The sequence below is a fragment of the Xiphophorus maculatus genome, chromosome 19 (assembly GCF_002775205.1).
Source record: "Xiphophorus maculatus strain JP 163 A chromosome 19, X_maculatus-5.0-male, whole genome shotgun sequence".
NCBI classification, from domain to species: domain Eukaryota; kingdom Metazoa; phylum Chordata; class Actinopteri; order Cyprinodontiformes; family Poeciliidae; genus Xiphophorus; species Xiphophorus maculatus.
In genome coordinates, this window is record NC_036461.1 from 13,560,370 (window position 1) to 13,577,146 (window position 16,777).

At 37.5% G+C, this 16,777-nt stretch overlaps 2 protein-coding genes across 2 annotated transcripts in view; one reads left to right on the forward strand and one right to left on the reverse strand.

Moving 5' to 3' along the window:
- Nucleotides 1-8,250, forward strand: part of crybg1 (crystallin beta-gamma domain containing 1) — a 48,324-nt gene extending 40,074 nt beyond the window's left edge. The window contains exons 10-23 of the mRNA XM_023352995.1: nt 1,212-1,338; nt 1,417-1,452; nt 2,524-2,666; nt 2,767-2,893; nt 2,993-3,138; nt 4,792-4,918; nt 5,012-5,041; nt 5,143-5,255; nt 5,744-5,876; nt 5,961-6,100; nt 6,501-6,624; nt 6,800-6,958; nt 7,189-7,351; nt 7,620-8,250. Of these exons, the coding sequence (XP_023208763.1) occupies nt 1,212-1,338; nt 1,417-1,452; nt 2,524-2,666; nt 2,767-2,893; nt 2,993-3,138; nt 4,792-4,918; nt 5,012-5,041; nt 5,143-5,255; nt 5,744-5,876; nt 5,961-6,100; nt 6,501-6,624; nt 6,800-6,958; nt 7,189-7,351; nt 7,620-7,708 (1,657 nt within the window). The 3' untranslated portion in view covers nt 7,709-8,250. The remainder of the gene's footprint in view (nt 1-1,211; nt 1,339-1,416; nt 1,453-2,523; nt 2,667-2,766; nt 2,894-2,992; nt 3,139-4,791; nt 4,919-5,011; nt 5,042-5,142; nt 5,256-5,743; nt 5,877-5,960; nt 6,101-6,500; nt 6,625-6,799; nt 6,959-7,188; nt 7,352-7,619) is intronic.
- A 66-nt stretch (nt 8,251-8,316) lies between these two features.
- rtn4ip1 (reticulon 4 interacting protein 1) lies at nt 8,317-16,764 on the reverse strand. The gene is made up of 9 exons (XM_005799124.3): nt 16,255-16,764; nt 15,404-15,555; nt 13,838-13,906; nt 13,458-13,582; nt 12,722-12,770; nt 12,019-12,155; nt 11,723-11,906; nt 8,933-9,025; nt 8,317-8,849 (listed from the first exon to the last, which is right to left on the reverse strand). The coding sequence occupies exons 1-9, from the start codon at nt 16,535-16,537 to the stop codon at nt 8,730-8,732; spliced, it is 1,212 nt and encodes a 403-aa protein (XP_005799181.2). The 5' UTR covers nt 16,538-16,764; the 3' UTR covers nt 8,317-8,729.
- Between the last annotated feature and the right edge of the window lie 13 nt (nt 16,765-16,777).

The window sequence follows — 16,777 nt, forward strand, 5'->3', positions numbered from 1 at the left end:
AACAGTCCCTTCAGCATGTCCTGGGTCTTCCCCGGGGCCTCCTCCCGGTGGGGCGTGCTCGGAACACCTCACTGGGGAGGCATCCAGGAGGCATCTTAACCAGATGCCCAAGCCACCTCAACTGGCTCCTCTTGACGTGAAGGAGCAGCGGCTCTACTCTGAGTCCCTCCCGGATGACCGAGCTTCTCACCCTATCTCTAAGGGAGAGCCCAGACACCCTACAGAGAAAACCCATTTCGGCCACTTGTATTCGTGTGAGTGAACATTTGAGGATAAAAGATATGGCTGAAGGAACTCAAGGAACTTTTCAGACAAGTCAGAGATAAAGTTCTGGACTAACACAGAAAACCTCCCAAACAGAATCTTGCTATTGCAATGCTTCTTTTGTGCAGGGATAAGAAAGCTGGGTGGAGCTAAATAAAGGGGAATACTGGAAGAAAGGGTGGTGGTTCACCTCTTAGGATAGTGAGCCTTAGCACACAAATAGATCAGAAATGGAATTGATTAGAACAAAGCATATTCATGTGTTAGAATGATCCAAAGTCCAGACATAAATCCAACTAAGAATATTTGACAAGATGTGAAAAAACAGTCTCCATTCAATCTGACTAAGTTTCAGCAAATAAAATAGAATATGCAAAAATATCTCCCAATGTGCAAATATTGTAGAGACGTATCTCAAATGATTTGTAGTTGCAGTGAAAGGTGGTTCTGCAAATCTTTGGCACAAAGGGGCTGTATACGAATGCATGTCACTCTTTCCAAATTGTTACTTATAAACATTTGAAAACCATGCATAATTTTCTTTCCACTTTACAACTATGGACCACTTTGTGTTGACTTGTCAAATAAAATCCCAATAAGAAGACTTTGATGTTTGTGGTGGTAATGGGAGATAATTTGAACAAGTCCAAGGGGTGTGAATTCTTGTATGGGTATGAATGCAACACTCTACGTTGAATAATCTTTCTTGAGAATTGGAAAAAATTTTATGTGAACATCATCTGTGTTGTGTCTGTGGAGGAATGCGAGCAGCAGGCCACAGCTTGTGGTTGTCATAGTTGAACTGCTGTGGATTATTGATGGTTGATGCTGCCTCATGATTTAGACAGTGCAAGTGTTCATGTTATAACTATCATTAGCCTTTGCTTGGGAGCTTTAACTCAAAATTATATACATTTGTCTGATTTAATCTCTGCCTTTATGTGTAGCTGGTTGGTGTACTCTGATCCAGGATTTGATGGACTGCTTGAAGTGCTAGTGGAGGGAGAGTATCCCCACCCACAGAGTTGGGGTTTCCCTGAGCCTTTCATTGGCTCTCTCAGACCGCTCCGAATGGTAAAGTGTATTACATATTTGTAATTCTGCAAAAATGTATTAGCTGTGTTTGGTTAATATTATATGTCTCAATTTCAGGGACCAATAAAGGTGGAGCATCCAACAGATGTTAAGGTTCGTCCCAGTTTCTATCACATCTTACTTATTCGACCTGTTGTTGTTTTACCACAAACATGCTGAAGTGTTGAGTCTTTGTTCGGTTTTTTCTGTAAATACCTGAAAGAACTCACTTTTAGAGGCAAAGATTGCTGCTGATAAGCAGAATAACTGAAAATCAGCCTCTGCATATTTGCCTGATGCTTAGCGGTGCTGATGGCCTGGCTCAGATTCAGAAGGTTAGGAAACTCTGTGATTTATTGAAGCATGCATAACAGCCTAACAACAACCTAACAATAGAGCATATGATAAATAATCAGGGATTTTCCTGTAAAATAATGATTCCAAACATGTAAAATGAATTGAGAAAAATTGATAACAAGAACTCTTTTGGTCTTATTAGGCAAGAGGTTCTTCAATAAACTTAACAATAGGTTTGCAATAGGTTCTTTGCCTTAACTTCCCATATCAGTCAGGAGATAATTAAAAGTTATGAAAGAACTAAACCAGAAAACATACGGCTCAATTTGAGCTCAAATCTTCGCTATTATAAACATTTGTTGGAGGTACAAATCTCTGAAGCTTAGTGCAAGATAACTTCAGACAAAACTTCCATGTCAGGGAGGAGTGTAGCATATAGGTAGAGGCTATAAGTCCTTGATGCAGCCGTTAGGTTTGTTTTTTGACGCTGGGATCTTTGCTGCATGTCTTCCCCTTTTCTCTTTGTGCCCATTTCCTGTCTAATCTACTGTCAATAAAGACTACCAGTACCAGACAAACCTAAAAAAAAACATGTCTGTTGTTAAGTGCAGTGGAAGATTTGTGAGGTTATGGACCTGTTTCCCTACCAAAGGCACAAATGCACTAGGCACCCTATTAGAATGCATGGCATCATGGACTTTTTAAAATACCAAGCCATTTTATATTGAGTTTTACCAGAAAACTGGCAATGGTTTGTCGTTTGACTTTTCAGCAAGATTGGGTACAAAACATATGGCCAAATTACACATGTTTAACAAATATGAGAAACAACCAAAAAACATCAACTTGCACTAAGCTTTAGCTCCCTATTCTCATTTTCTACTCTAGGCTCTTGTGTTTGAAAAGCCAAACTTTGATGGACAGTGTTTGGAGTTAGATGGTGATGTCTACAACTTGCTGGAGCAACAAAAAACAGATGGGAAGAACACAACTCTTTGTTCAGTTGGCTCTATAAAGATCCTTGGGGGTCTGTAAGTACTGTGTTGGAGTGAGCAGCCAATCATTTTATACTTAAAGTTACCGAATAATTTTGAAATAGTGTCTCTAAGATGCTCTTGTTTTGTCTTGAAGCTGGGTTGGCTATCAGGGGACCGACTTTGAAGGCCAGCAGTACATCCTGGAGGAGGGGGAGTATCCTCACTGCAGTGAGTGGGGAGGATCTGAGGATGGCCTACAGTCACTGCGGCCTATACTTGCAGTAAGCATCTTTTGAAGAATTTCAGGTTTAACATGGGTGAATATTTACTTTTGATGTGAACACACTTGTTATTTCATTCTATATTATGCTGTTCCCCAGGATTTCCAGTCGCCACACCTGAAACTGTTCAGTGATCCTAATTTTAATGAGCGGGGGGGCCACATGGACTTGGTGGGTCCCGTCATCAGCATGGAAGAAGTTGGCCGTAGTACTAAAACACAGTCAGTCACCGTCACAGGAGGAGTGTAAGTTAACCGGTTTCTGCTAAACGCAGTAAAGTTCAGCTCACCAACACAGGGAGGAAACTGTATCTGTTGTGTGCTCTGAAAGATTTGGGCGTGCTTCTCATCTTACAGCCAAGACTAAGACTTGCAAACATGCACACTTGCAGACAAAACATGCACACCTAGTCGCTCAAAAATACTAATACTTTTTTTTTTTAATGGGTTGTTTTAACTAATATGGCAGGACATACAAAAGATTTTTAAAAGACTCTTAATGTTCCTTGAAGGCAGGTATTTCTACTGGTGACTCAAGAAATTCAGAAGACTAGATGGTACTTCTGTTACATTACCTTAACCTGTGAAATGATGGAAATGTTTGAGTTTCCAAAAAGTAAAAATATATTTCTTAATAGCTATTTTGCACATAGCTAAGTGAATCAATAACAATAGATGGGCAACATAACATTTAGGTCATTTTAGGTTATCATTTCCATTTCTTGTATGCCTCCATCTAAACATAAAGCACCACGTTCAGCTGCTTGCAACAACTCTATGCACTTTTCTCTGACTGGCATGCCTTCTATGGTTATTTGTCTTGTTTAACTGATTTTTTGCAGAATCTAATTAAAAACAAAGTGTGCACCACTGATATATTAATAGCTATTTTGCACCACATCATATATCAATGGTTCAGACAACAAGGTGATGATGTCAAACTAGTTGTGTCAAACTCAAAGTAAATCACCCCAATTGAAGTTTGCACAAAAAGTTACTTTTTTACTTTTAACTTGAAGGAGCTGTTCCCAAAGCATTTTAACTTTCTCATAGCTTTTCTTACATAGTACAGTGGGTTACTTATAATGATTTAAATCATTCAAAATTGCTTATTTCCAAACAGAATGTTGATCTCATTTCGAAACAACCGTTCCCATTAACTCTATGCATCTTGCAGGCCACATCCCTGTCTGCTTTGCTTCAGCTCTTCTTTTTTTCAAAGTCTGGCTTTCTCTCTAAAGCCTTTCTCTGCAGAAGAATTTATATAGCTCATATTCAACTTTCAATTAACACTAACATGAGTCACCTTTCAAGAAGAGATTGTCATTAGTTGTACTGTAAGAACTTAAAAGACTAAAATCAAGTCTTAAGCTTGAGCTGTGTGCTGTTTCTGTGCTATGTCACACTTAGAATGTGGTTAAACTTTAGCTGATTTTATATATTTTTCTGTTTGCTTTAAATCTGTGTCACCTGCAGTTTTACAACCTCTCAGTCATGAAGAGCTATTTTTTTATGATGCAGTAAAGTCAGAGATTCATTTGGAGAACCGATCCCAGCAGCTCACAGTCTCTGCATCACTACTTAAAATTGCTGTTTGTTGTCTCCAAAATCAACATTTTAATCTAATGTTTAAGACTTATAAATGCAAGAAGTTATTCATCCATTGTGTGTTTGTTGTCTCTGTACAGTTATAACATTGTTATCAATCCTCCTTGACTCTAAAGTTCCCCATTTATACTGATCATGAAGAAATTTAACACTCTTTTTATCTTGTAGCCATTCCCCTTCAACCATTAACCTTCAGCCCTAAACTTTACTTTATTGCAAAAATAAAGACAGATCTGCTTATGAATAAGTTATTGTGTAACTGAATTGGTGTCTTGTTTGGGAAACCTGCAGCTGGGTGGCGTTTGAAGAACCTGGCTTCAGCGGAGAGCTCTATGTCCTAGAGAAAGGCATGTACTCAAACCCAGAGGACTGGGGAGCACAGAACTTCAGAATTTCATCCATTCAGCCCATCTTCCATGTGAGGATCCATTATTTTCTGGGTGTAACGTCATTTTCTGGTTGATTATTTTAAACAAAAACCTCTAATAGAGCCCTTTATTTTGTTCTGCAGGACATGCTGATGGGAACAACACGGTTTAAGGTATTATCTCTTCTTTCACAGATTTTTATTAAAAAGGCATCATGAAGAGTATTGATATGGTTTTCTCCCTCAGTTGCTAAACTTGTTTGAATATTTTACAGATCCAGTTGTACTCTGAACCAGAGTTTCAGGGAAGGCTGCTGGCTCTGCTCGACAGTACAGATGCTCTGGATGCTGATTTCACACCGAAGTCATGTAAAGTCCAGGCCGGCAGGTAAACATGCCAGAATGAAGAGATCTACATCATTTTAATTTTTTTTATATTCCAAAGTGTAACACGTTCTCTACTGTAGTCAGGAATGGTAGTTAATGTTTTTTCAGTAACAATAGTTTTAAGTTCACTCAGTTGTTTCCAGTGAGAAATTTTGTCATTTGATGTACATTTTCCACAATAGAAAACAATTATTACTTTATGGTCTTGTTGCATAAGATCACCTCTTTGCAGACTATAAAGGAGCTCCTTTTATAATATGTCACATGTGCAATAAGCAGTGTAACAAGTTAGTTTTCCATATAATAGGCTCATCTGTACATGTCCATCTGTAAGAATATCCCTCTTGTTCTTTGGCTTCCTTCTAGAAAACTATCAACTTAACTTAATATTTCTCGTTGATATTCTTCCATGGCATTTCCATCGATATGTTATATGTAGCAAAACCAAAAATCAATGTTAAAACTAAAACAATAAATGTTATGTTTCAGCTGGGTGGCGTATGAGGAGACTAAGTTCAAAGGGAACAAGTATGTCCTGGAGCAAGGAGAGTACCCTAACACAGAGGCCATGGGCCTCTTATCGTCAGACTCCATCATTCGATCAGTGCAGACAACTGGACATGTGTGTATTATCTTTAAAACTGAAGTGAAATGTCTAATAAATGTTTCACATGCATCAGTTATTAAGTAAATATTTAATCTGCAGGAGTTCTCTCTGCCCTCCATCATCTTGTTCAGCAAAGTGGGCTGCAAAGGTCGCAGGGTCGCTTTGACGAGCGGAACGGTAAACCTGCTGCAGACTGGCATGGATTCACGCATACGCTCCCTGCTGGTGGAGGGAGGAATGTACGTAGAATCTGATTTTAAGTTGGGTGTTGGTGTAAATATTAATTCCTCCTATACATTTGTTTTCCAGGTCCAGATAGTTATGGCAATTAAAGATCTGTCATTCCCTTTTGTCTGTACATATTTCCTTTTTTGTATCCTACTGTTCTTTCTTCCTATTGTCTCTTTATTCATTACTTCCGTCTTTTGTACTTCCCTCCTTTTAGTTTTTTCCTGGTACTATATTTTAATCCAGTCCACTAAAGAAATATCTGCTAGAAAGTTATCATGAGCTATATTGATATATTTTATAATGTTTGAAAATTAACATAAAGGACTAATAACTCAGAGAGCTGAGTCTGGAAAAGTCTTAAAATAAATACAGAGGCTAACCTCACACATCTACTGGCATTCTCTGCAGGTGGGTGCTGTATGAAGGAAACAACTACAGAGGCCGACAGCTGTTTATCCGTCCGGGTGAAGTGGGTGACTTTTGCAAGCACAGCAACTGGCAGCGAATAGGGTCCCTCCGTCCACTGATGCAGGTGTGGAAGAAGTGATATGCACCAATCAGAAACTGGCTTTTGCTGACTTCGATAATGAACAGAACAGCCACAAATCATGTTTTTGAGATAAGAGTTGTTTGGGGAGGGGATAATTTGGGTAATTACTGTGTTCAGATAAATGCATCCCAGTTATTGTCATGTTTTCTTCCAACAGAAACCAATGTACTTCCGTCTGCGGAACAGGGAGACGGGATGTCTGATGACTCTGACTGGAACGCTGGACGACATCAAACTGATGAGGATCCAAGCTGTGGAGGAGACGGGAGGAGAAGAGCAGCTCTGGCTCTACCGAGATGGACAAATATCCTGCAAGGTACATCATCATCCTCCAGAACTACTAAAATATTGATGAAGCCTTTCGTCTATTCGTATCAGTGGAAGATTCCAGTAAATTCAGTTTAAAAAAAAAGAAGAAACAAAGGCGTGTTTTAGTAATTCCACAAGGAAGCAATTATTTTAACTATGCCTAATTTTGTGTTGTTTTTAGGCAACTCCGCTCTGTATTTTTGAATTTTATGCCAAATCCATCCTCTCTGTCCCCAGCTGATGGAGGAATGCTTCCTGGAGACGGCAGGTAGCGTGGTAATGTCAGGTACACGACTCTGCATCTCTCCAGAGCGAGGCAAAGACAACCAGTTGTGGAGTATCACCCAGGACGGACTGGTCCGCTGCCACCTTAACCCAAATCTCATCGTGGAAGTCAAAGGTCAGACACTTCCATCTCTAGAGTGTTTGATCAATATGTTCATATAATACCCTTTATCTTTCAATAAATAGTTGTACTGTGTGTGTTTAAAACAAGACAAGCTCACCAGAGACCCTTATGTGCTGTTGTGGTGATTTAGATTATGTCTTAATCCAACAGCACCATCTCCTGGTCTAAAAATGCAGTGCAGCAATGACTAACTACAGCATCAACCCTCAGCGTTTCAAATTGTGGTTGTTGTTTAACGCATATCGCTGTTTGTCTGCAGGAGGTCATCAGTACGACAAGAACCAGATCATCCTGAACGACTTGGATGAAAAGAAGTGGATCCAGAGGTGGATTTTAGAGATTCTGTGATCTGATGAGGACCAAACAATTAGCCAGCTGCTTTTAAGCACGTCTGTCGTGGATATTTTTACCTGTTCATTCTTTTAGAGAAGGAAAACTGTGAGCTGGTGTTTGCTGTTTAGATGATTTAGATTTAGATGATGATGATCTTTTCATGTGGCGAAAACTCTGCCTTGTTCTGATGCTGCATACTTTATCACCTGTGGTACTTTTCATTACAAGAGTCATATATCTCACATTTTCCTGAGGATATGAACGTATACATATCTTACTTTAGGATGTTGCAGAAGGCATCAAGAATACACTCCAGAAATGGTTTCTTTGCATAGATCAAAATGATCTTGTATAAAGTTTTTATATCTGTTTAGGACTTTTTGACAAACTGTGCCTTGTTCATTACACTGTACATAATTCGCCTCGATTGTACAGACTGATTTACAATTTTAAACAAAAATGCAATTAGAATATTGCCCCCTAGTGGTTGTAAATATGTGAGAAAACGTTTGATGTTACAGGCTGTTACAATAAAATAAAAATTATTTTTCACTGTTCTCTTGGATCTGCTGTTAACTTCACCTGAAGTCAAATTTGAAGAAAATCTATTTTACAACCTTGTCTAATGTCAAAACTCTTTTTAAAAATGTTTAAAATGGTGTGAGAAAATACAAAATGTTTAAAATGTCACATTGTGTTACAAAACACCAACCTAGCTGATTTTGCAAAATCTTTGTTTTATTTAAAGCTAAAATAATTGTATATTTGTTAATGCAGCAGAAAGTTAGAGTATGACATTTTATTTAAGTGACAATGGCAAAAATTTAGAGAAGGGCATTTTCCAGACCTATTTCCTTATCTCTTTGTCCAAATGTCACACTGCAGTAGCAACAAACACCGTGACCTTGCTTAAGGTTTTGTGTTTTCTGCTATAAAAAAAAGTAGTGCCAGCTGCAGCATTTCATTTATTTTCAAGTAGTTTGTGTCATAATTGTTCAAACACATACACATTCCTGTTGAGAGTCCATTTTGTACATCAAGATCCCCCTTTGCTGATTTCCACCACAGTCTTTCCTCGGGCGTGGCCCTTCTCTACCTTATTGAAGGCCTGAGGGACTTGGGAGAAGCTGAACATCTCCTCCACCACGGCACGGATCTAACAGGAGAGCAGGAAACATGCATGTTCGTCATGTGTTCTTCCATTTATAACGTTGGCATGAACAAAGCGTGGCCTCATACCTGTCCTGCATCCACCATTTTTCCTATCTCATCCAGAGCTGGACCACTTGGTGCAAAGAAACCCCAGCGGTAATGGACTCCTTTGACTAAATGCTGCAGAAAAACAGAATTGAGTTGATTGTTTTTACTGAAATCCTTATAATGAATCATTAGATAGTCAAGAGTTACCTTTTTAATGAAACATCTTTTTAAAAAATATCTTTATAAATGCATATATGAAAGGTTTGATGGGCTCAGTTCCTGCTAAAGCTTAAAATATGTACATTTCTATCATGACTTATGTTTCCCTATATAGACAGTTGCAAAATGTAACCAAGTGAGAAGTTTTGAAAACGACGCCACATCTTCCTTCAATTTCAATATTATACATCATCTCATGTCATAGACAAAAAAGTAAAGGGTAAAAAAAAAAACAACACAATGGTGTGGAGAGATTTAAAATGAATAGTTTTGCAAGGCGCCAGTTTGAGACAAATCCATGTATGTATCGTGTACGAGAAAGTACACAATACACATGACACGGAATAGCTACGGTGCTCATGACAAATGGGGCTGTACCATATCAGTGCTTCCCCTGAGAGAACGCAATGTCCAATTTATGAACCACAAAGTGTCTCCAGATCAAATGACAAAAAGTTGTTTATGAAACTACTAACACATCTAAATGAGTTTCAAATGACACACTTGATACTTTGCATTGAAAAGCAGAATTTTCTAAACACATCAATATGTCAGGGCAAAACTCTTTACTTAAATGCAGCCAAATCAGTCTAGATTCAACATGAGAAGAACCAAATGTTTCTGTGGGGCTGCCCCAGCCACCCTGCAACACACGTCGTTATCACAATACAAAGGTTAGTGAGGAAACAATCCAAAAACAAAGCTTCATTCCAGCGGAAGTCGTTCAAATACTTCTTGGGAGTTTATTCCACTCATTTTCAACAGCTCAAGTCAAAAATCTAAAAAAACAAAAAAAGAGTAGCAACATTTCATCAATCTTGTACCTGCTTTTATAAAGGTTTTAGTCTTATGTGTAGTTTTCTGTTGAGAACTCCCAGGCAAAGAAACCTTTTCAAATACTGCGCAACTTCCTGGTACTAGCTTGTCTTACTTTCAGCTCTGGTCTTCCTTCCTTGTTACCTTATAAAGAAGAATTTAGTGTAAATGATTTTAAAGTCATTACACAGAACTCTGTCGGTCCAGAAATGTTTTGTAATAAAAAATAAACATAGATCACTGTTGAAAGGTTTACAGACAACGCAGTATACAATGTCATTACAATTGTTCAATGACAAAGATAAAAAGCAAAACTTCACTTGATTAAAGAAACATCTTAGCATTATTGTTCCCCGTGGACAATTGAGCCTCAGAAATCTGCTCTGTGTAACTTAGTTCAACAAGAAATGAAAGCAAGGCATTTGGTTTTGTGCAAGTGAAGTTTGATTACAATAAATTCAGAAACAAGTAAAGGCTATACAGAATTTTATTTTACATATGTTGTGATAACTCTTAAATTAAAGACAGTATTTTTTTCCCTTGTGACATAAATTTTCCCTAAAACATCTACTTTCACAGAGGAAAGACAAATATTTACTGCTCTTGTGATAGCAGATAAAGAAGTCATTTTTAGCAGAATGACACTTTTGTATGTTTTAGTTCTACATTACACCTACACATGTGAGACCCGCGTCTGATGAGCTTTAAGCTGGGTGGTGCAGCGAGTGAGAAGAGACGTAACGGTGAAGTACAGATATGCAAACTGCATGGTTTGATGTTCACCACAGAGAGCAAAATGACAGGAAGTCAATGTGTGTGTGTTGCCTTGTTTTTAAGACCGTGTAAAGAGCATTTTACACCCCCGCAACAAATACTACGAACAGTCAACATGCTCCTTGGGGGAGCAGTCGCTCGTTGCTGGGAGCACAAAAAGTAGTGTTGTTTTGGGAAATGGGTTAGGTTTAGGACTAACAAATGAACAGAGTTTTAGGTTAGGTTAGGTGAGGCATGTACTGGTAATGGCTTGGTTCAGGGTATGGGGTAGGCTATAAAAAAGAATAAAAAATGAATAGTAGTCAATGCAAAGTCCTTATCTTAATAGAGAGACATATGGATTTGTCCAAAACTGGACAGATAAAATGAAAGCTGCTTCTTCTTCAATGTGAAAGGAAATGACCAAAATACTCCCTACAGCTTTTTTATACACCATCTGTAAACTGCAATTAATCACACATTAAAATAAAATAAACATGATCTGATGCTTAAGATTTTTTTAAGGGCAATTTTGTTTACAAACACCATGATCCATCTCGGTTATAATTTCGGTTGTGTGCAATTTTTATTTTAGTTTTATTTATTGTTTTTGGTTGTTGTGTTTTATTTTGGTTATTTAAAATATCGTACAGTCCCAGTGTTAATCCCAAAATTATTGTTTTTTTTTTGTTTTTTAAGAGGGTGAATGGGATTAATCATGCTTTTATCAATATATTAATTGAAAATGGTCTCTAAACAGCAGTCACTTATCGCAATAATTACTGGCACAATTTATCATCAAGTAATATTTGTGGCAGGCCTACTGATATATTCTTGAGAATAATCCTAATTGACTTCTCTTTCTCAGTCATGACTGTTTTTCTGCCAAACGTGTAGCATCAAGTAGTAGCAGATCACTAATCTACCGTAAATATACAACTATAACATTTTTAATATTTTTATTTATTTATTTTCTTGACAGGAGTCGGTTCAGATAAAGAGGTAGTGCAGTAGAGACTGTTTACACAGTGTCAGAAATACCTTGATGACTTTGGTGGCGACTGTGGCAGCTGTCTGCAGCATGCCGTCAGCTACACCCAGCTGGTCTGTGTTCCGAAGAAAAGGTGTAACAAGAGTGACGTATTTGGCTCCAGTCCATGGTTTAAGCAGGCCCAGGGCCCATTGCTCAGTGTCGCCCCCTATGTTATCAAGGACCAGGTCAAATCTAAGAGTGCAAGAAACAAAGACAGAGATAATGAGTGAGGAGTGATCATAAAAAGTGGGACAGAATTGGTTCAGATAGTCAGAAAATCAAAGGTAGGTCAAAAGTGATTTACTTCTCAAGCGCACTTAGCAGCTCTTCAACAGGTCCAGCTGTGTAGTCGACCACATGATCTGCCCCGAGTCCTTTTACGAACTGCTCGGCATTGTGGGAGCAGGTAACTGTCACATGAGCTCCCCACGCCTTCAGCATCTGGACAAAAGTTTAAGCCTCAAATGGGATTGAATTTATAGGGTTTTTCCAGTTATTCCCATCACTCATAGTGCTTTTACACTGCATTCCGATTCATTCACCTTCATCCAGATTGGAAAGCAACATGGGATTAAATGCTTTGTCCAAGGACACATCATAGGTGGCAGTGGAGGAAACTCCATTGTCACAGTGGAGTTTTATCCACAACTATATCCACTTAACCAAGTCTAAGTCATCCATTCATCCATTATCCATCCACCAACTATGAAGTAAAAACTTTTCAAAACAAACAATTCAAAATCAGTCTACAAACAAAACAAACAAGAAAATGATTATGCCTGTTTGAAAATATTGACCATTTCCTGATGAAAAAAAAAAACAATGTACTATGCTGTATAATTTAAGCACTTTTATAAGAAACAAATCCTAAACACTGGGAGTTTTAATTCAGATGCCGATCTGGATATTAGATTATTATCCACACAAAGATTGGAATATTTTGACATAAGAATCAAATGAAAATAAATAAATAAAAACTTAGCCCTCATCAACATCTAAATACACACCTGGATTGCAAATGTTCCAACTCCCCCAGATCCTCCAAGGATCAAAATTCTGCAAAAAGGCGAGAGAGTGGACAAAAATACACATAAAAATGTTGATTAACCAATATCTGACAGGATTTGTAGCCTTACTGAAGCTTCATTATTAGCAAAAACAGTTTTAAATAAGACAGAGGTCTGATTTTGAATAGGGAAGGCTTAAAGGGTGGTATTGTGTATTTTCAACCTTGAAATCTGGTTTTAGCTTTGAGAGACGTAGCTTAGCATAGGAACATGGCGCCATTTCATACCACAACCTAGTCTATTCAAAAATGCTGCATATATCCTTGAATGGCAGCCACAAGATATTCAAGAAAAATGCATGAAAGAATCAAAGCAACACTCCATGTATGTTTTTAAAGATTGAATAAGAGTAGAACATAAAATAAAGCTAAAGAAAAATACATAATACCTGTATTATGTACCAACTGTTGTTGTTGTTTTCTCTGGTGCCCACAGTACTTATTTTCATTATTTTTTGTCATCTTTGTCTTTTTACGATCATCACAGATGCTTTTCTGTTGACTGAACCAGATGCATCTGTCTAAGTTAATGAAATCAACCATACAAGAGAGGTCTTAGCTCACTTTAACTCTGCTACAGATCAAATTTATCCTGGCATCATAAGGCAACCTGACCCACCATTCTGTTTGCCTAACGTGTGACAGCCAGGCTTTTGTGTGTGTCCACGTTTCCTCACCGTTTATTGGCACAGTTGTCTTTACTGAGTCCACCCGTGTTCACCAGCGCAGACCAAGCAGTGGTCGCCACATAGGGGATGGCTGCTGCCTGTGTGTGACTTATTGACTTTGGTTTATGGGATATCTGAACAGAAGACACAAGAACACTAATTTCAGTGCAGCTTCCTAGGTTAAACTGACTTTAAAAAGAGATGGCTGTGCTCCACTTACTAACATTTCTAATAAGTTAACATACTTGAATTATGGCTTATTTATGCTTCCATGAAGAAAAAAAAAAAACTGGGAACTGATTTCTCACAAAATTAGACAATATGTCAGAATATCTTAATACTAAGGTAATACGTTTATGTCAAGAATACTTCAGGAATTAGATTCATACCTCATTCGCACTAAGAACCACAAACTCAGCTAAACTGCCCTGTTTCCACGGTGGGATTGCTGCCCATACCTGAAAGAGAAACCCACCAACAATAGAAAGTAACAAGGAAATGCAGTACGGCACATAAGTCTTCGGTCACTGAAAACATCTTTATAACTGGCTTTTGACAAGTTATTTTTTCTTGTAACCTATCAAATTAGTCACTAGACTAATGACTAATTAATCTAGACTTCACCTGAAGATTTTCTTTCTTCTTTGAGTCCAAGTCAACTAAGAACTAGTAATGAATTTTAAATATCTAGGATTTTTCACTGATGTCAGTTTGACGTTTGGTTTAAAAACTTATGCCTGTATCATAGTTTTATTATGGAAAATCTCCTGCTTTTCCTTTGTTGTTAAATCAAAATAGTTGTCGAGTTGATTTACAATGAATATACTCCACATAAATGCATCTGCTTACTAGCTTTGCTTGTTGCATAGCGTATATCAGGGGCACTGAAAATGTATTATTAATTGTGATTACTGACACTAAAGTAAACTGGTCATCTTTACTAACTCATCTACTCAGTATGTATTTACATGCAAAACTATTCCAACTTACAACATTTTGAGAGTAGTGCTTTTAGGTTTTGGCATCTGACACTTTGAACAATCTGCAAATCTTTTACAATTAATAAGAGTGATACACCACCTTTTTAAAAATGTTTTTTAAAGTTGGATTTCCCTGAGATTGTTAATTCTTATTTTCTTTTAATGAAAGTCTTTTACAGGATTCTGCTTGCTCAAAAAATATGATGCATTATTGACTATTATTATTGCATGTTCTACATGGAGCTGTAAAAACTTTAGCAGATGCAAAAACTTCCTGTGAGGCAACACATGAACTAGAAAAATGGTTTCAATTCATGTTGACATACTTCTGGTAGGAGGCTCATTCTTGCAAAGCATGATGGTGTTGTGATACGATTAAGTGGTACTTCTTTTGTCACACAACTCTATCTCCATCTGTTCTTACTAACATCACTTCTACCAAAAACTAACTATGTAATCAGAAACCCAATTTTCCTGTATTATAAGACATTTTTCCCATTTTATTAGTGAAATAATCTTTCAGTGGAACTAGACTTTTTTTATATATATATTAAGGATTTATTGATGAAGTCAGAGTTTAAAAAAACTCCTACTTCTACCAAGCTAGTTTTGTCTTATTTCAAGTGTACCAATATATTTGCACTAGAAACCAGACCAAAATTACTTAGCAAGATTTTGTGTTTTTGTAGTGAAGGAATTCTCATGGAAAGCCAAGCTATCTGTGACCATTCAAGAAAAACTAAATAAATAAAAATCACCCCCTTTTTCAGCTATTCAGGCAAAACAAAAAAACAGTCAAGGTATTGGGACAGATGTTATATTTCTTCTATTTTCCATGCCGAACAATAACCTATACATAAATGAGATAAAGCTACTCATGTATTACAACTAAACTCATTTAACACTGGGTTAACATTCAGAACTCTCATAAAAAGTTTTGTTTCTGTCCAAAACACAAAAGCTTGTTTTTCTTACCTCATCTCTCTCTCTGAAGTACTTCACATCCAGGCCACATTCCATAATGACACCAGAAACGTCTCTTCCCAGAATGAGAGGAAACTCGCTGCCTGTCTGTTTGATATTCAGAGGATCTCTTTTCATAGCCATCGTAGCAGAGCCATAGCCACCTAAATCGGACAAAGTCGTTTTATCACTTTAGAGAAAAAAAACTCTTATTTACTACAGTGGAGACACGAAGACAATACCAAAACAATCTGGAACAGGAGTACAGTAGCTCAAAACCAGATTTTTCTCCTCCACATTTTTTCTATTACCACTGCAAAAATAAAGCCATAAGCTCAAATCTAAGATGTGTATATTTTTCAGTTCAGGGGTAGATTTAAAATACCCCTGAATTCAGACACAAAAATGAACATAAGTTATTCCACAAAAAGAAGACAGCAACAAATCAATTTCATTGGCAAAGAATCCTATAGACCAAAAAGTATTTAAAAAACATCAGAGATATTCTGTTTTGCATGACTCTGCTGTCACAATAAAAAATGGAAAAAAAGGTATATTAAAGATATAATAATCAAAAGAACAAGGCAAAAACAAAAACAAACAAAAAAAAACCCCGAATGTAAACATTTTAACCAAACAATCTGAGGATTCTCTCAGTTTAGCCCACAGTCATGCCACTTTTCAAAAACACAAATTGTCATTAGAAGCTGTGGCTAAATCTGAGATGTCGATTCCTTAACTGAAAAGACGAATACAACCACGGGAAACATGAGATACTCAGTTCTGATGTCCTCTCTAAAACAGAACACAAGTTAAGGAAGTCCTCCAAGTATTCATTTTCATCGGTCTCGATTTAAACTGACCTCTCATGCTGACGTCAAGCGGGTTCAATCCAGCTGCAAACACCTTTATAATCACTTCATTGGGGTAATTGATGATGGGGAAGCTGGCGTTATTTGTGAAACGCAGTACGTCATTATTTCCATATTGATCAATAACCCAAGCAGGCATGATGGTCATGGCTTTGCTGGAGGTCCGGATCAGTCTGCTCTGGTTTCTTTGCCAGCCATGGAGTCTGTGCTCACACACGGATTTACTGAGGTGTCGAAGCAACCTTCTGTGCATCAAATATCTAACACAACTCATGTTTACAGACTCGATACAAATCAAATGTTCGTCTGTTAAACGGAGAGCTAAAGCAGTTAATCCGTGCAGCTGTAAACTATTCTATGTCCTTATCTTTCAAACTGTACGTTATTATAAAACATGCATAATATTTGCAGAAAACTTAAGAATTAAAATATTTGAACCATTTCAAAACCACGTCCTATTCTTCGGTAACTTTCTTCCTGCTACCTGACACGGCGAGTAACTTCACCAATCACA

What these genes read in the sequence shown, in the direction of transcription:
- rtn4ip1 (XM_005799124.3), bottom strand. Translation starts at nt 16,537, where the DNA reads ATGAGTTGTGTTAGATATTTGATGCACAGAAGGTTGCTTCGACACCTC. An exon ending in GCTTGACGTCAGCATGAGAG is followed by an intron (nt 15,556 to 16,254) that starts GTCAGTTTAAAT and finishes TGTCCGATTTAG; the next exon opens with GTGGCTATGGCTCTGCTACG. An exon ending in TGGTTCTTAGTGCGAATGAG is followed by an intron (nt 13,583 to 13,837) that starts GTATGAATCTAA and finishes TCTTCTGTTCAG; the next exon opens with ATATCCCATAAACCAAAGTC.